The sequence below is a fragment of the Stegostoma tigrinum genome, chromosome 17 (genome assembly GCF_030684315.1).
Source record: "Stegostoma tigrinum isolate sSteTig4 chromosome 17, sSteTig4.hap1, whole genome shotgun sequence".
NCBI lineage: Eukaryota > Metazoa > Chordata > Chondrichthyes > Orectolobiformes > Stegostomatidae > Stegostoma > Stegostoma tigrinum.
In genome coordinates, this window is record NC_081370.1 from 26,739,017 (window position 1) to 26,758,551 (window position 19,535).

General features: G+C 39.7%; 1 protein-coding gene across 6 annotated transcripts in view; it reads left to right on the forward strand.

Moving 5' to 3' along the window:
* Positions 1–19,535, forward strand: part of sbf2 (SET binding factor 2) — a 609,277-nt gene that overhangs the window by 413,871 nt on the left and 175,871 nt on the right. For all 6 annotated transcript variants that reach the window (XR_009446846.1, XR_009446845.1, XR_009446847.1 and 3 more), the window contains one exon: positions 3,622–3,690. Coding sequence is in view for 3 of the 6 variants with exons in the window: in XM_059652034.1 (XP_059508017.1) it covers positions 3,622–3,690 (69 nt within the window). In the remaining 3 variants the exon portion in view is untranslated. The remainder of the gene's footprint in view (positions 1–3,621; positions 3,691–19,535) is intronic.

Consider the following 19,535-nt stretch of genomic DNA (forward strand, 5'->3'; position numbering starts at 1 on the left):
CACTGCCACCTAGCTTTGTGTCATCAGCAAATTTGCTAATATTGCTTTTAATGCCTTCATCTATATCATTAACGTGTATTGTAAACAGCTGCTGTCCCAGCACCAAACCTTGCGGTACCCCCGGGCACCGCCTGCATAGGCCCCATTATTTCTATAATGCGATTTTCTACAATACGTTGTTACATAGGAATGCATCTATCATGTCATAACAGAACCCCCGTAATATCTTTGAAGTTGAATTTGTTCCAAGGTTCTGACAGAAAATGTTATGTCCAAATACAAGCACATACATATATCAGGGATGGGCACTAAATGCTGACCTAGCCAGCAGTGCCCACATCTGATGAACGAATACATAAAAATGATATACTTTGGTTCCAGCCACTTCCTACCATGTTGTATTGATTCCTTTTTTGTGGGCAGTCAGGTATCTGATCACACAAGAAAAGGCCATCATGTTTAGCAATATTCAAATCAAGGTGTTAGAATGTCTGAACTTGCAAAATTTCTGTTAGCAACGCATCCGATTTCTCCTATCTTGATTCTGATGATTTACAGAGTCAGAAATCACACAGCACCAGGTTATAGTCCAACAGGGTTGTTTGAAAATGCAAGCTTTTGAAATAAACCTGTTGGATGATAACCTGGTGTCATGTGATTTCTGACCTTGTCCACCCCAGTCCAACACTGGCATCTCCACATCACTGTGAATTTACACAAATGTTTACTGAACGTAGCCCAAAGAGTTTATGTGCAAGTTGACTGAAATGTTGAGGAAATATGTGCAGGCTGGAGTTAAAGACTGAATAGCTCACCACCATATAGCTCTAGTAAATGTCCTGCTAAAATGACCAGGAGAATGAATTAGACTGTAAACTTGCATAAATATCTATATCACTGCTGTACTATTCCTTCTATCATTTATTGGTTACTGTTACAAAAAAAAAGCTCAAAACACAACTTAGCTTTAACAAATCCATACTAGCTGAACTCTTGCATTCTAAATGCTCGTTACTTTTCACTTGAAGTTTGATTTCTAAGAATTTTTCCACATCTGATAAGAACATAAGAGGTGGGAGCAGGAGTAGGCCATCTTGCCTGTCAAACCTGCTTTGCCATTCAGCTCCACTTAGCTGCCTGCTCATCATAACTCTTAATTCCTTTCTTGGTCAAAATTCTATCTCTTTTAGGTAATCTCAACTGCTTCATTGGGCAGGGAATTCTCCAGATTCATAATTCTTTGAGTGAAGAAGTTCTCCTCAACTCAGTCCTAAGTCTGCTACCTCTTATTTTGAGGCTATGACCCCTAGTTCTAGTTTCACCAGCAGTGACACTTCGTTGAATCTATCTTATTTATTCCCTTCATAATTTCATGTTTCTAAAAGATCCCCCCCCCCCACCATTCTTCTAACTTCCAAAAGTATAGTCTCCGTCTACTCAATCTCTCCTCATATAATATCTATAGTTAACCAGTTCTTCTGCGTTTATTTCCCTTTGTAAACACAGATGCTATATTAATTATTCTCTTCTCTTATGGATACCCTGCACAACATTCTCCCTCCTACGTCATGGTAATAATGAACAAATGCTGCAAGAGTGGCCCTAGTTCGATGGATTCAAAACAAGCTTGGGCCCCTGCTTGGCCAACCCCCACTACTGAGAACTCAGTACAAACCACTTAACTGTGAGACAAACATTCTGTAAGTTACTGGGGAGTGTCCCCTCTTAGACTATGTGGCAGATTCATCACCTTAATTCAATGAGGATGCTGATCACTTGGTTCTGGGGATCTTGATTTGCTAAATAATAATAATGTGACATTGCCACCTTTTGGCTGTGATGTTAAAAATCAAGACCATGCTTCCCCCCTCTGCTGTTCATAGAAAAGTAGGGAATTTTTCACTGCCAGTTTTGGCCAGTTTTTAATCCTCCATTTGGATCACTGAAACAAATTATGTGTCTGTTAACACCTTGATTGCCATGGCAGTAATTACAGTGAAGTGCTTTAGGCCGTCCTGAGGTCAGGAAACTGCAAGTTTTTTTTAAATGCTAACTAAATTGCTCTCTACTCTAGTAGTTTTGTTCTCTCTCTAGGGGCATTGGTGCAGATGAACATTGTTCCTTAATCCAGAACTTGGTCCAATGCACCTTTTTCCTGTGCCAACATTTTCTTTCTCTTACCTATCTTCCGCATGGCATAGGAAGCATTTGGAGATTAGCACCTATTGATCTCGTTTCTCAGTCTCAATCTTTTCCTATAATAGTCGAGGATGTTGTCACTTTATTGAATTTATTTGTTCTTACATATTGTTAGGAGTAGTTTTATATTAGTCAGGCAATTAAGTACATGTCATGAAGCAAGAACAATAATGCAAGCTTGTGATATTTGGTAAGTAACTAATTTTGAGCGGTGAAGCTCAAGTTATACTTCTTAACTGTGATTTCTATCTCTTTTGACCCTATCAGGCCTGATTATCCTTCCAATGGACAGATTTTTAATGTTAAGAAAATGTCCCTAACACTTCCTGCTTGTAGTTGCCACAGTAGCTCCACCACATGCTGCCTTATGGTCACTATTGTCAATCATGGCTAATAGTCAGAGCCTGAATGCTCTTCCTTCATTCACATTGCTTAACTAGGAAAGCACCACCATCCTTGTGCCCTGATTGGTATGTCAGTATGTCTTTCTGCAAAACAACGCTGTAACCAAAAACAAATAGCTAGTGCTAATATCAGTTTGAAAGTGAAACCATTTAGTCTATTTAAATTAAAAGAGCTTTGACGTAACATTATATATGCTACTAGTGTATATTTCAAAAATTATCGTTATTTTGTAAAATGGAAATAGTTTTTGAATATATAGTTATTTAAAAGTAAACAATTAGCAAAAGGCAGTTTACATAAGAATAGCAGATTTCAGTGCTTGAAAGTTGCTACCTTATCTCATGGTATTCTGGTCAGCAGTAGTTTTAATGAAACAATATACTCAGAATGCCTTGAATAGTGTCTGTGACTTTAAAGTGCAGCTGTTGTAGTTTAAAATTTGGACACAGTCTCTAAGAATGAAGCCCTGCTGTGGTCTAAAAGTCAGAGTGCATCTTGGCATTCCAAATATTTCCTAACCAGAAGATTACAGCCTGATTTTTGTGAACTTTATTGCTCTGGGCCTCATGATAGCTTTCAGAAACATTCTTGGCATTTTGGTTAAAATAATTCACATGTGTCAAACCATTTTGGATAAACTGTTGGTATTCATTAATGTCTCAGTACTTAATATTGAGAATAATTTTGATTAAGATTGCATATCTTTCAAAGGAGTTATGTACTATCTATGTTCACCTTTGTGAAGTTTAGCAAGATCTTTCTTTGCAAATTGCTGCAGGTTCTGTGTCATGTTACTCATTCAAAATGTAGCTTGTATCCCAGTAGAACACTTAAAACTAAGTGATAGGTCCCCAAAGATAGTCTGTAGTCAATTATTGTTGGGACTAGTTAATTGTATTCTTCCACGCATTGCGCCTCTATCAAACAGGTGGGTGGTAATTGAGCTGAGATAATTTGGTTACAAATGTATGGAATGTAAGGTATCAAGATTTATGATTTCCTGTTTATTTCTTCCAGGATTGTTCAGCTTCTGAAGAATATTATGTTGCAGCTACATTGCTGCCACTGACAACAGCATTTTACCGGGTAAGCCCATGTGATTTCATGCGAAAATTCCTCAGGGCAAATTTTAGTCTCGCCTGGATTTGATTGTACAAAGGTCTGGGTCCAAAATGGAGCAATTAGATATTTCAAGTGGCTCAAAATGTGAATATATCACATTTGATTTTTAAAATAATATCCTCCTTTGTGACAACATATTTGTCACCAAACTATTTTGGAAAATGCACTAAGAATTAATGAAATGCCGTGGGCAGCAACAGTCAGTAGTTGTGCTGGGAATTCTAGTGTTGACTTAACTTTGCTTTTCTTTACCATCAAGGATTATAAAGCTGTATCTGTAAACTTATAACGAATGCGCAAAGTAAGAAGTGATCTAAATTAGCCAGCAAACGGCAGTTAATTATTCAACAGACGAACGCTATGTTGTCACTTCTTGACATAAGATTATTAATGGCATTTGTCATTAAAATATCATATATGTAAAATGAAGTACTATCAATTCACTCAGTCATTACAAAAATATGATATGCAGAGATTTTATGTCAAATTAGTTGCATGAAAGGTATGACAATGTCCACATTTTGTGAGGCAAATCTATCAAATTTAATAGGCATTGTTGACTTCAAATGCAGTTTTCAGATGCAAATGATAGGACTGCCCCACACTGACTTTGTTTGCCCCAGCTGTGATTAATTTTGTTCATTCTCTGCTGTTCTGCCTCATTGATGTTAAGAATGTAATAAAGGCTAAAAGGCAAACTAACATCAACTATTTTTCTCCCCTCTGTAAATATCCTTTTCCAGCAATAATGAACTTAGGAGATGATAAACATGGAAAAGATGATTGTCATCTCCTTCTGATTTAAAACAAAAGAACTATGGATAATGGAGAAAAACATAAGAGGCAAGAGCAGCAGGGAAAGTATCTACACAGGTCATTGATTAATAGCAGCTTTGGTTAAAGAAAATTAAGCCGGAAATATTTTGCATAATTAGTAGGGTGTCTCTCAATTTGAGCTTGCAAATGAGGTGTTTTACTTTTTGAACTTTCCAGTTATTTACTATCTTTGATTCATTCTGTGCTTAACAACCAAAGAATGGGACAGCACAGGAACAAGCCGTATCCCTCTATTCCTTGTCCTTTTCAAAATGCCTCTTTAATGATGCTATTATATCTGCTTCAACCACATCCTCTGGCGGCTATTCCAGGCACTTACCACTGTTTTAAAATAAAAACCTGTCTCACTTATCTCCCTTTAAACTTTTCCCCCTTTTACCTTAAACCTGTGTTCAGTAATAACTGACACTTTTCCCCTGGGAAGAAATGAGTCTTGAATGTCCATTCTAACCATGCCTCTCATCTTGTAAACGTCTATCAGGTTTCCCCCTCAGCTTCCGACATTCAAGTGAAAGCAAACTTAGACTGTCCAATCTCTCCTCATAGCTAATATCCTCCAAACCAGGCCACATCCTTCTGGTAGTGTGGCAACCAGAACTGTACGCAATACTCCAAATGTGGCCTGATCAAGTTCTATACAGCTGCAACATGTCTTAGCAATTTTTACACTCCATACCCTGATAGATTAAAGGCCAACATTCCGTACATCTTCACCACCTTATCCACTTGTGTTGCCACTTTCGGGGAACTACGGACCTCTAGATTTAGATCTCTCTGTATATTAATGCTTCCAAGAGTTCTGTCATTTATTGTATACTTCACTCATGCATTAGACCTTCAAAATGTTTCACCTTGCATTCATCTGCATGAAATTTCATCTGCCGTTTCCCACCCAATTGTCTTGCCTATCTATATTCTCCTGTATTCTCTGGCAAGCTACCTCACTATCTGCAACTCATCCAATCTTTGTGTCATCCACAAACCTACTAATCAGACTACCTACGTTCTCCTCCAAACGGGGTCCCAGCACTGATCCCTGTGGGACACTACTGGTTAAGGATCCTCAGTCAGAAAACTAACTTTCTACCTCTACTGTTTCTCTTCTATGACCAAGCCTGCTGTATATCTATTTTGCCACTTCGCCTAGATCCCATGTGACTTCATCTTCTGAATCAGTCTGCCATGAGGTGCCTTGTCAAAGGCTTTGTCAAAGTCCACTGCCCTGCCTTAATCAATCATCTTTGTCACTTTGTCAAAAAACTCATTCAACTTTGTGAGACCTGACCTCTCCCGCAAAAGCCATGCTGTCTATTGTTAATGTCAACATTTTTCCAAATATGAGTACATCTAGTCCCTATATTTTCCAATAATTTCCCTATGCTGACATAAGACTCACCAACCTTTAATTTCCAGGTTTTCCCTGTTGCCCTCCTTACATAAAGAAAACACACTGGCTATTCTTCAGTCCTCTGGGACCTCTCCTGTGACTACAGAGGATATAAAGATTTCATTCAAGGCTACAGCAATTTCTTCTTTTACCTCCTTTCAAATTCTGGGATAGATCGCGTCAGGTCCTGAGGATTTGTCTATCTTAATGCTTTTCAAAACACACACATGCCACATTTTATACAACATAGTCCAGAACATCAACATACCCCTCCTCTGGAATCATCTATCCACAACGTCATCCTCCTTTATGAATACTGATGCAAAATATTTGTTAAGGACCTCACCCACTTCTCCATGACTGGCCATTCAATCTTGATATTTTTAAGTGATTTAAAAAAACAGTAACGTTACAACAGAAAAGTAAAAGATGACACACTGGGATTTATATTTGTACTGCAACTTTCAGAATGAATACATTTCTATCAATTGGATCAATTTTTTGTAAATTTCTAAAATTACACAGACTGCTGCATAATATGTCATTCAAGAAGCATTGTTTAAGGAAGACATTTTTCCTTTTATCATAATGTCTTTTTTTACATGCAGAAGTTCATCATGTTTAAGAGTTTCTAATTCAAACCATTCTACAGTTAGCATGCCTTAAGATTTTCCTTATGTATAAAGTAAATGTTGTCTCCTTTGGGAAGCATCCCAATTGCCAAATCTAAAGAGCAGTGATATATGTTGATAGTAACTAACGGAGGTATTTGCAAGCAGAAATATCCAAGTGTACCAAAACAAAGCATTAAGTTACTTGATTAAATGTTGTGAATAGTATCTTCCTGCATGCGTAGTAACTAGCATATTTGCAGACAGATGTTTTTGCTGCTGAAAATAGTTTGTGAAGTACTTCAAGATAGCTTGGTAAGTGTGAGACTAAGTGTACCTGACAGCAGAAGGAAATGAAAAGAAGCTGAGTGCTGTGGTGACTGTCACAATCATCCAAATGGTCATGGATTAAAAACTCATTGTAAAAAGCACAACTTGCATCTTGGTCACCTCTTCACTACTCTTGACGTAAGCCATCAAAGATAAAATTGGTTCTGTAGAATTTTAAGGAGATGATCATGAGGAGTGCTGCATGGCTCATTTGTGTTTTCAGCATCAAATTATCAGAAGAGCAGTCCAGTTCATCTAGCCTGTCTCAAACACTTGTGATGCTTTATGAATTTGGAAGTCGAATGTTGTGAGATTTACTTTTATTGGTTGTGCCATTGTCTTCCACTTCCATGCCCTTTCTTCCTGTTAAGTTTTCACGTCCAGAGGAGGTGATGGCCAAATCGTATTAACGCTAAACCATTAATCCTGAGGTTCAGGTAATGTTCTGGGGACCCATATTTGAATTCCAGCATGGCAGTTCGTGGAATTTGAATTCAGTAAAAATCTGAAATTGAGTCTAATGATAACCATGAAACTATTGTCATTAAAAAATCCATCTGGTAAACTACTGCTCTTCTTCCCTGGTTTGGCCTACATGTGACTGTAGACCCACAGCAATGTGGTTGACTTTTAACTGCCCACTGGTAAATTGGAGATGGGCAATAAATGCTGGTCTAGTCAGCAATGCCTTTATTCTGTTAATGAATAAATAGAGCCTCCTGTGTGACTACTTCACTGAACATGCTATCCACAATATGCTCAGCTTTGTGGTTTCTTCACAGTGAATTTGCCTGCAACTCCAGCTCCAGCTCCAAACCATGGTAAGGCAGTGGTTGAATCTGGACACACTTCCGGCACATGATGGAAATGAAGCTTCTGTGTTTTGTCACATAGCATAGGAGGAGCATATCACAGATGCAAGCTCTGCTGTCATGACTTCCTTTAAGCCCCTTAGCTACTCCCTTTATTAGAAAAATATTATTAATTATACTTAAGAATATTAGTAACTTCCCTGACCATATTTTGTTTACTTGTTACTTTACTATATTGGCCCTGACTTTCACTTGTACCTATTATTACTTAATTATTTCTTCTCACAAAGATACAGTCTTTCAAATCTCAAACCAATCAGCACACCACTTTCCTGTGCTGTCACTAATTTGTTTTCCTCAACAAAGCACCGCCTGAAACCACAACTGCCAAAGTAAGACTGATCTCCCTTTGCAGTCCTGCTGATCCTGTGCCTCAATTTATCCTGTCACTGACTCCCTTCTTTCTGTTCATTTCAAATGCTGGCACCCCCCATACTGGGCATCAATTTATCCAGACTCTGATACTTTCTACACAGCAACAGACAGAGTGATCTATGGGTGCTTTTGACTGTTTTAAGAACCTGAATTACAGGTGGCCAATATGGAAGTTGAGCTTGGCCAGGAGGTGGTCTTCTAAGGTGAACCATATCTTATTAGAATCCTTTTCGTCTTTCACCTCTGCTGAACTTGCATGTTGCAGTTCCAAGTTGAACTGGAAACTCTTGAGCTCGAAGTGTTTTGTTAAAACTTGATGCCCTGCTGAGCAGCTGCATGTGGCAATGTTCAATATGCCTTTGGGGCTCCAATTAGAGTCTGAAGAATTCTAAGTCCCAGTGTCAGAGAGATGTTGCAGATGGTGTCCTTACTCCAACGTAGAGCCTGCAAATTGCGGCAAATTAGAGAAGTTATAGATGTTATCTGTAAGAACCAAAAGTTTTCAGATTTCAAAAGCTTACAACTCTTTTGATTCCTTTTCTGACTACTGAAAACAAGTGCACCAACTACTCAAATGAGATTGGTAAACCCCAAATGTGGTACCATTTGGTAAACCCATTCTAGACCCATGTAGATCCATCCATAATTTCTTATCTAGTGGTGTACCCAAAATCATAGCCACGCCTATTTAAAGGTGTACCACAATGTCACCCCTAACCAGAGGATACCTGGACCAGTTAGATATCTACTGGAGCTACATGAGCAGGTCAGAAGTTGGGAATTCTGTGACAGGTGACATGTCAACAGTTCTGTGAAATTATGTAAACTTGTACATAGAATAATGAATACAGCTCTGAGTCGACAGCACATGGATTAAAATGACTGCCCAACAATAGTTCAACTTCAGCACAGATAAGCATAAATGCAACTATCTAGTTTTATGCGGACTTCTAAAATTTGAGAAATATTTCAAGTTTGTAACACAAGAAAGGTAAATACAGCACATAATATAATAATATATAATATAAAATATCATATAATATATATCTTACAGACCATTCTCTATACTTTAAAGAGGAAAAACATTCAATCTTCACAATCCAGTCAAGCAAAATGTTGGCTCATGATGCATGCCTGGAGTGTTAAATAAATTGTCAGTCAAACAATGCTGTTAATTTTGGACTCATCCACCAGAAGAAACATCTTCTCCATGTCCACTTTGTCAAGACTGTTGAGGATCTTGTATATTTAAGTCAAGCCACCCCTCTTCTAGACTCCATTGGAAACAAACCCACTGAATCAAACCTCCTCTCACTTATTCCAGATATCAATCAATCAAAACTCCTCTGAGTTGCCTCTAATATATTTATATTTATATTCTTCCTTAAATAAAGAGATCAAAATTGTGCGGTGTGTTCTTATCAATGTCTCATAATGAAAGCATAACATCTTACTTTAATGTTCAATTTCTTTCTTCATACAGAATAGCATTCAATTCGCCTTAATTGCATGCTGTTTATACATAATAACTTGGTACACATGAATTATTGCCCATTCACTCAACCTGTCCTTGTGTCCTCTTCACAGTGTACTTTGCTGCCTATCTTTGAGTCCTGTTTAACTACCATGCCTCCCATCATCGAAATCTTTTTAAATAAATTGTAAAATACAGATGCTCCAACATAGATGTTAAAAGATCCATTTATTCACCTCAGAGATAATGGGAACTGCAGATAGAACATAGAACAGTACAGCACAGAACAGGCCCTTCAGCACACGATGTTGTGCCGACCATTGATCCTCATGTATGCACCCTCAAATTTCTGTGACCACATGCATGTCCAGCAGTCTCTTAAATGTCCCCAATGACCTTGCTTCCACAACTGCTGCTGGCAACGCATTCCATGCTCTCACAACTCGCTGTGTAAAGAACCCGCCTCTGACATCCCCTCTCTACTTTCTTCCAACCAGCTTAAAACTATGACCCCTCGTGTTAGCCATTTCTGCCCTGGGAAATAGTCTCTGGCTATCAACTCTATCTATGCCTCTCATTATCTTGTATACCTCAATTAGGTCCCCTCTCCTCCTCCTTTTCTCTGATGAAAATAGTCCGAGCTCAGTCAACCTCTCTTCATAAGATAAGCTCTCCAGTCCAGGCAGCATCCTGGTAAACCTCCTGTGAACCCTCTCCAAAGCATCCACATCTTTCCTACAATACGGCGACCAGAACTGGACGCAGTATTCCAAGTGCGGTCTAACCAAAGTTTTATAGAGCTGCAACAAAATCTCACAACTCTTAAACTCAATCCCCCTGTTAATGAAAACCAAAACACCATATGCTTTCTTAACAACCCTGTCCACTTGGGTGGCCATTTTAAGGGATCTATGTATCTGCACACCAAGATCCCTCTGTTCCTCCACACTGCCAAGAATCCTATCCTTGATCCTGTACTCAGCTTTCAAATTCGACCCTCCAGAATGCATCACCTCGCATTTATCCAGGTTGAACTCCATCTGCCACCTCTCAGCCCATCTCTGCATCCTGTCAATGTCCCGCTGCAGCCTACAACAGCCCTCTATACTGTCAACGACACCTCCAACCTTCGTGTCATCTGCAGACTTGCTGACCCATCCTTCAATGCCCTCACCCAAGTCATTAATAAAAATTACACACAGTAGAGGCCCAAGGACAGAGCCCTGTGGAACACCACTCACCACTGACTTCCAGGCAGAATATTTTCCTTCTGCTACCACTCGCTGTCTTCTGTTGGCCAGCCAATTCTGTATCCAGACAGCTAAGTTCCCCTGTATCCCATTCCTCCTGACCTTCTGAATGAGCCTACCATGGGGAACCTTATCAAATGCCTTGCTGAAGTCCATATACACCACATCCACAGCTCGACCCTCATCAACTTTTCTAGTCACATCCTCAAAGAACTCGATAAGGTTTGTGAGGCATGACCTGCCCTTCTCAAAGCCGTGTTGACTGCATTTAATCAAGCCATGCTTTTCCAGATGGTCATAAATCCTATCCTTCAGAATCCTTTCTAACACCTTACAGACGACAGACGTGAGACTTAACTAATCTGTAATTGCTGGGGATTTCCCTATTTCCTTTCTTGAAGAGAGGAATTACATTTGCCTCTCTCCAGTCCTCAGGTACGACTCCAGTGGAGAGCGAGGATGCAAAGATCTTCGCAAGTGGCGAAGCAGTTGCATTTCTTGCTTCCCAAAGCAGCCGAGGACAAATCTGGTCCGGGCCTGGCGACTTGTCAATCTTAATGTTTGACAAAATTTTCAGCACATCAGCTTCCTCTATCTCTATCCATTCCAGCATGCACACCTGCTCTTCAAAGGTTTCATTCACTACAAAGTTCGTTTCTTTCGTAAAGACAGAAGCAAAAAACTCATTTAGGGCTTCCCCTACCTCCTCAGACTCCACACACAAGTTCCCTATGCTATCTCTGATCGGCCCTACTCTTTCTTTGACCATTCTCTTATTCCTCACATAAGTGTAAAATGCCTTTGTGTTCTCCCTGATCCGTTCTGCCAAGCCTTTCTCGTGCCCCCTCCTGGCTCTCCTCAGACCATTTTTGAGCTCCTTCCTCACCTGCCTGTAATCCTCTAGAGCTGAGCTTGACCCTAGCTTCCTCCACCTTATGTAAGCTACCTGCTTCCTTTTGACAAGAAGCTCCACCGCTGTCGTCATCCAAGGTTCCTTTATGTTACCACTTCTTGCCTGTCTCAGAGGGGCATATTTATTCACCACTCACAACAACTGTTTCTTAAACAGTCTCCACATGTCTATAGTGCCTTTACCATGGAACAATTGCTCCCAGTCCATGCTTCCTAACTCATGTCTAATCGCATCATAGTTTCCTCTTCCCCAATTAAATATCCTCCCATTTTGCCTAATCCTCTCCTTCTCCATAGCTATGTAGAATGTGAGGCAGTTATGGTCACTATCAGCAAAATGCTCTCCCACCACAAGATCTGATACCTGCCCTGGCTCGTTTCCGAGCACCAAGTCTAGAATGGCCTCTCCCCTCGTCGGCCTGTCAACGTACTGAGTTAGGAAACCCTCCTGAACACACCTTACAAAAACAGCTCCGTTCAAATCTTCTGCTCGAAGGAGGTTCCAATCAATATTGGGAAAGTTAAAGTCACCCATTACAACAACCCTACTACGTCCACACTTTTCCAAAATCTGCCGACCTATGCTTTCTTCAATCTCCCTGCTGCTATTGGGGGGCCTGTAGTAAACCCCTAACGAGGTGACTACTCCCTTGCTGTTCCTAATTTCCACCCATACTGACTCAGTAGGCAGATCTTCCTCGACAATGGAAGCTTCTGTAGCTGTGATACCCTCTCTGATTAGTAGTGCTACACCCCCTCCTCTTCTTCCCCCCCCCTCCCTATTCTTTTTAAATGCTCTAAACCCTGGAACATCCAGCAACCATTCCTGCCCATGAGAAACCCATGTCTCTGTTTTGGCCACAACATCATAGCACCAGGTACTGATCCATGCTCTAAGTTCACCACTTTTATTCCTGATACTCCTTGCGTTAAAGCAAACACACTTTAACTGATCCCTTGGTTCCTTCCCAGGAAAATCCTTCCCACTAGCTGTTCTTCCCCTTGCTATTGCCTCACCTGCATCAACTCTCACCTCCGGTATACAGCTCAGGTTCCCACCCCCCTGCCATACTAGTTTAAACCCTCTCGAACTACTCGAGCAAACCTTCCACCCAGGACATTGGTCCCCTTCCAGTTCAGATGCAACCTGTCCTTCTTGTACAGGTCCCACCTTCCCCAGAAGGCATCCCAATTATCTACATATCTGAAATCCTCCCTCCTACACCAGCTGCGTAGCCACGTGTTAAGCTGCGCCCGCTCCCTGTTCCTCGCCTTGCTATCTCGTGGCACCGGTAGTAAACTAGAGAACACTACTCTGTTCGTCCTGCTTTGCAGCTTCCATCCTAACTCCCTGAAATCACTTTTTATATCCTCAATCCTTTTTCTGGCTATATCATTAGTGTCAATATGTGACACGATTTCTGGCTGTTCTGCTGGAGAATCCAAGATAACAAAGTATGGGGCTGGATAAACACTGCAGGCCAAGCGGCATCTTAGGAGCACAAAAAGCTGACGTTTCGGGCCTAGACTCTTCTTCACCCAGGCAAATCCAACATCCAGATCTCCTGAACTAAAGTTGATAGGTAGCATATGGAAGTGGAACAGGAGCGGGGCAGTTTAAGCAATGTGCACTGTCACTTCGGAGGAACTATTCGAAAATAAGCCAAAGCTGAAGATGCATAAACTACGTTGGTTTGCACAAGGGTAGTCCCACAGTACTAGAAAGGAAGCACAATGGAAGCAAAAAGAGAGGTGTTTCAAGTCCAGGAAGGATTGAGGAGCACAAGTATGACTAAAGTGATATTTCCGTAAGATTTTATTTATGACTATCTTAAATTTGTGAGAAGAATGAAAACTGAACTGACTGGCTTTGAAAACAGACTGTGGCAGAGATGAGTGCCAACTAAGAGGCAATAAATTGGGATTACAGCAGGTCAGGCAGCATCACCTGACCTCCTGTGTTCCTCCAGCTCCACACTGCGTTATCTCTGACTCCAGCATCACAGTTCTTGCTATCTCTGAATATATTGGGATTATCCTGTTTAGTGTTACCCATGGAGAATTATTTTTAGGAAAGCGTATAGTGACAATTTGTGTCCACGCAAATTCAAAACTTTAACAGCCAAGAATAGAAGTGAGGGTAGGTGATTGCGATTTAGCTAGGGAAGTCATAAGTGTCACCTGATGGCCACATGATTTAGGTGAAAACTGAAAATCAGCTCGTGGTACCTCTCTTTGATCGAACATTTAATAGGTGCCAGCAGTGATGAAGTTGCTGACGCCAAAAAGTAGTGACAGTTCAGTTGGAGACATCAGCCACAGTGGGGGCAAGGATATTGGTCCAGTACGTGCAATGCACGGCCATGCTACCGCTTTTTAAAGAAAGGAGAATGAAGTTTCAGACAAATCTTGACTGGGGTATTTCACCTTGTTTTAGGAAATTGTGGGGGCACAATGTATTAAAAAGAGGGCTATTAGAAAAACAACAATTCGATGTCTCGTTCCCTGTTTAGCAAGTGGATAGGGTGTAAAAAAAAGGAATCTACAAAGTGTAGATGGTTTAGAAATGGGGTGTGTAATATTTTTTGGCAGGTTAGTTTTTTTATAGATGCTAAAGAATAGAAATATTCTTCTTTATTTTATCTGTTTTTCTTTGAGTTATACTTAACCATAATGTGCGGTCTTTACAGCAACTGTAAGGTAAATGTTCAAGTTGGAAACACAGTTGATAGGATGTCATGTTTTAGCATGGGGTATGTTAGCAAAATCATGCTTTTCTGCAAGTTATAGACAGCAGATCATTGGAGTGCATTTTAAAGGGTTAAGACCACATCTTGAACCATTTTTAGGGAAAACACAAGTTTTTTTGTTTGTGTGATGCAGAGGATTGTGAGAATGGAGTCATTTAGTCGCATATTGGAATTTGGCTTTGAAGCAAGATTAATACTTGACTGTTACACTCATACTAACCAAATTAGCCACCTCTATTTAAGGTTAAAGAAGGTTTTGACACTGGTTCAGTGAGTCAGGGGAATTTCTGATTTATATTGAGGAATGTGTTAGAATTACTGACAGAATGGCTTTGGGATTTGTTGAGAAACAGAAGTAATGAAAGAATTTTGTTCTTTCATTAAAAGAATATAGAAGAACAGACAAATTCCAGTTTATTTCCTAGACTGCCAGTTTAAGAATGTCCCTTAGTTGAATTATCAGTCATTAAGGATAGAATTTTTGATTTAATGACACATTCAATCATGAAGTGTGGAAATATTTTCCATCTCCAAAAAATTAGAGATAATGGAGAAGAAAGCAGATTATTTTCTGAGGAGGATTAATTTTCTGGTTAAATATTTACTGCGATTCATCTCCACTTTATTTAATTTCTTTAAAAAAACTGTAAATGCCCATATCAGTACCTGTGAATATGTAATTACAATACATTACCTTCATACTACACAGCCTGTTGTCCTTGGTTGGCACAGTCTGACAGGAAAATTGTGTACAAATTTTCTTTTATTTTATTCATTAACTGGATGTGCACATCATTGTCTAGGTGAGGATCTATTGTATCCCTATTTGTCCTTGAGAATGTGGTCGCAAGCTGTCTTTTTGAACTGTTGCAGTACATATTTTGTAGGTAGATCTACAATGCTATTAGGAGGGCGTTCCAGGATTTTGACCCAGCAACAGTGAAGGAATGGCTGTCCAAATTTGGATAGTGACTGGCTTGGAGGGGAACATTCAGGTGGTGGTGTTCGAATGTATCTGCAGCCCTTGTCCTCCTTCATGGTCGTGGTTGAGAGTTTAGAAAGTGTTATCCAAGGGATCCTGTATGTGTTTCTGTAGTGTATCTTGTCGATGGCACACGTTGCTACTAATTAGCATTGGTGGTGGAAAATGTGGATATGATGCCAATCGTTTACACCTTGCATCACACATGATCAGCAGTAGCAGTGTGTATCCCTCTTTAACCAGCATATCTAAGGTTATGACCTACGTATTAGCTTCCAGCAACAAGTCTCATTGACTTGCTTAAAATTAAGATCCTTGCAAAAGATGGTTTTAAAAAATCATTGCAAGATGTCAGAAATGTCTTACCTATGTTCAAAATTAAAAGCAGAGGTTTTAGAAATGGAAAACTTGTGGGTTCTGATATAAATATTCTGAAATGTACTGTTGATTTTTGAGACTTTCTGAATTGAGCTATCATTTGGACACATTCAAAGATATTTGCAGTCATCTACAAGATTGTATTGCCTGCATGTAGACTTATTTTCTTTTGGGATCTTCAACAACATGTAAAATCCATCAACAATTTAATATGTGATATGCTGAATTGAAGTTTTAATAAGTATTCCTATGCATACTTACAAATGGGCACCTCTCAAGGGCAACTAACAATGGGCAAGAAATGCTGGCCAGCTGGCAACGCCCACATGCCATAAATGAATAAATTTTCATTTTCAGAGGCAGAAGTTTTCAGAAAAGATATTTGACAGAATCTGGGAGCTGATCAAGCAACAGTTAAAATGATAAAAACCAAAAGAACTGCAGATACTGTAAATCAGGACCAAAAACAAAGTTGCTGGAAAAGGTCAGCAAGCCTGGCAGCATCTGTGAAGGAGAAAACAGGGTTAACGTTTTGGGTCTGGTGATCCTTCCTCAGAACAGTTTAAAAACAGTTAAAATGATCTTTGTGATTTGCCAACAGTGATCCTGCCACATTTCCGTAGGCTCTAATATTGATGAAGACAAGAGGAGATCTACTTGAAATGAATAAGGCCTTTCCTTGAATAACCAAATCAGGCTACAATTATGTCTTTGGCATCTAATTTTGTATCTGAAAGCTATACAGGGAAGGACATTATGCAGTGCAAAGGTGTCAATTAGAATGATATAGCTACAGAAACTGGGGCTGAGGAATAAATTAAAACTTTGTAACAATTCCACACACTGTATATCTTCTGAAGAAAGAGTGCAAATAAGATGATTTTATGTTTAAGCCAAAATGAAAACGAAGTCTATCCTGTCTACTTTGATATAGAAAGTAAGTTTTTCTAAAATAATTTACTGACCAAAAGCTTTGCTTGAAGCTGTTGTAGCTTCAGCAATTTTAGAATTGACAATGTGTTTTTCTTTCCAAAGGTGCAATTTTAAGTGGTTTAGTCTAGTTACCTTTGTAAAATATTGTTGATTCAACTCTTGAAGTGACCAAAAAAGCAGTTGCACTTCATAGTCATTTGCCTCGGGTATGAGTAAAAATCAGGAGTTGTGCACAGTGAAACAGTATCTGGCTGGAAGCATTCAAAGTTGCTTGGCAGGGGTCATTTCTGCAGAGAGACAGTTCAAATTTAAAAAGGAGATCTAGCCAGAGTGGAAAAAATTTGCCAAATACTTTAGCACTGACCTCTTTTTCGTATAAAGTTTCTATGTAGTAGTAAACATGACAAACATATATTCTTTATTAAAAAATATGCTCAGTGCAGTCAGAACTAGATTTGACAACGCCGTGTATCTTGGTACATCCATACCATTTTATGTCAAAAAAAATGATAACGGTGATGTGGATTTAAACACTCCAGCATCAGGGCTTACAATGAAACCTTGCAGCAATTGTTTAAAGCTCATTTAGGAAGGTTGGGCCAGTAATTATTGGAATTTAAAAGAAGGTTTCTTAGAGGACTTGACAGTGTAGATGTGGAAAGATTGTTTCTTGTTGTGAGGTCGAGGATCAGAGGGCATAATCTCAAAGACCGAGATGAAGATTCTTTTGAGGGTAGAGAATCTGTGGAATTATTTACTGCCAAGAGTTGTTGAGGCTGTGTTGTCAAGTATGTTCAAGGCTAACATAGATGCTTCAGCACAAAGAGAATCAAAGGTTGATTTTGATTTATTACTGTCACATGCCAAGATACAATGAAAAGTATTGTCTTATGTGCTTTACAGGCAGATCGTGCTACACAAGTGCATGAGGGTGACAGAATAGAGTGCAGAACATGATGTTACAGTTGCCAAGAAGGTGCAGAGAGAGATCAACATTAACATTAAAGAGGCCCATTCAAAAGTCTGATAACAGCAAAGAAGAAACTGTTCTTGAATCTGATCGTACATGTATATAAATTTTATGTATTCTGCCTGATAGAAGAGGTTGGAAGTGACGACGAGTAGGTAGTGTGTAACCACTTCATGAGCCTGTTACCACATAGCCTACCATTATACACTTACAGTACACTGATTAGTTCACCGTCATCTACAGCTCATTATGCCTCGTGAACAAACTCCAATAGCCTTATCAAACATGATCATACAATTAATGGTAGGAGTCTGCCGAGTGTTGCCGAACATTGAGACCAAGGGATGCAGGTGCATAATTCTTTGAAAATGGAATCAAAGGTAGACAGGGTGGTGAAGAAAGCGTTTGATATGCTTGCCTTCATTGGTCAATGCATTGAGTATAGGAATTGGGTGCCATGAGGTGTTTGTACAGGATGTTGGTGAGGCTAGTTTTGGAATATTTCATTCAGTTCTGGTCTCTATGCTATTGAAATATGTTATTAAATTTCAAAGGGTTCAGTACAAGGATGTTGCTGGGATTGGAGGATTTGAGCTATAGGGAGAGGCTAAATAGGTAGGGGGTATTTTCCTTGGAACATTAGGGGCTGAGGCATGACCTTATATAAGTTTATAAAACCATGAGGAGTGTGAATAGAGTGAATAGCCAAGGTCTTTTTCCCAGGGTAGGGTCATCAAAAACTAGAGAACGTCGATTTAAGGTGAGAGGGGAAAGATTTAAAAGCCTGAAGGGTACCTTTTTCTTGCAGAAGGTAGTGCATTTATGGAACAAGCTGCCAGAAGAGATGGTGGAGGTGGTTACAATTACAACATTTAAAAGGCATCAGGATGGGTATGCAAATAGGAAGGCTTTAGAGGGATATGGGCCAAATATTGGAAAATGGGATTGAATCAGTTTAGGATATCTGCTCAACACAGATAAGTTGGACTGAAGGGCCTGTGTATGTGCTGTGTTACTCTGTGACTCAATGATTTTCCTTTCACAGAGCCATGTTGACTGTCCCTGATTATCTTCAACTTAGCTATATGCCCTGGTATAATTTGATTCATAATAGCTTCTGACATTTACCCTATTGTTAAGTTAACAAAAGCTGTTTTTTTCCAGTTTTCGGTATATTTTTGAATAAAGGATTATATATCCTCCAATCTGATAGGGCCTTCATAGCAAGATGCATGACTACAAGAGCAAGGATGTCTTGCTGCAGTTGTATAGCATCTTGGTGAAACCACATGTGGGGCACTGTGTGCAGTTTTGGACTGTTTATCTAAGGAGTGATGTTCTGGCCGTCCCCAAATCAGGGGACCTTTAGAAAATTAAAACTAATGTATCAACTGAATGTGAGTTTGCTCGCTGAGCTGGAAGGTTAGCTTCCAGCTCAGCGAGCAAACTCACATCCAGAACCTCAACCTGAGCTACAAATCTTCTCAAAACTCGCTAATGTATCAACTATTTCACCAGATTTTTTTATAGACTCTAGGATGAAGTCCATCAGAACTCAGGAACCTTTTGGCCTACAACACCAGCAGTTTGCTCAGTACCATTTTGCGATGATTGTAACTTTCATGATACCTGCCTCCATTCTGTTTCCTCAGTTATGGCTGTTTTGGGGGGATTCTACTTCTGTCGTCTGTGGTGATGACCAGTGGAAAATATCTATTCAATATGTCTCAGACATAGCAGGAACAGCA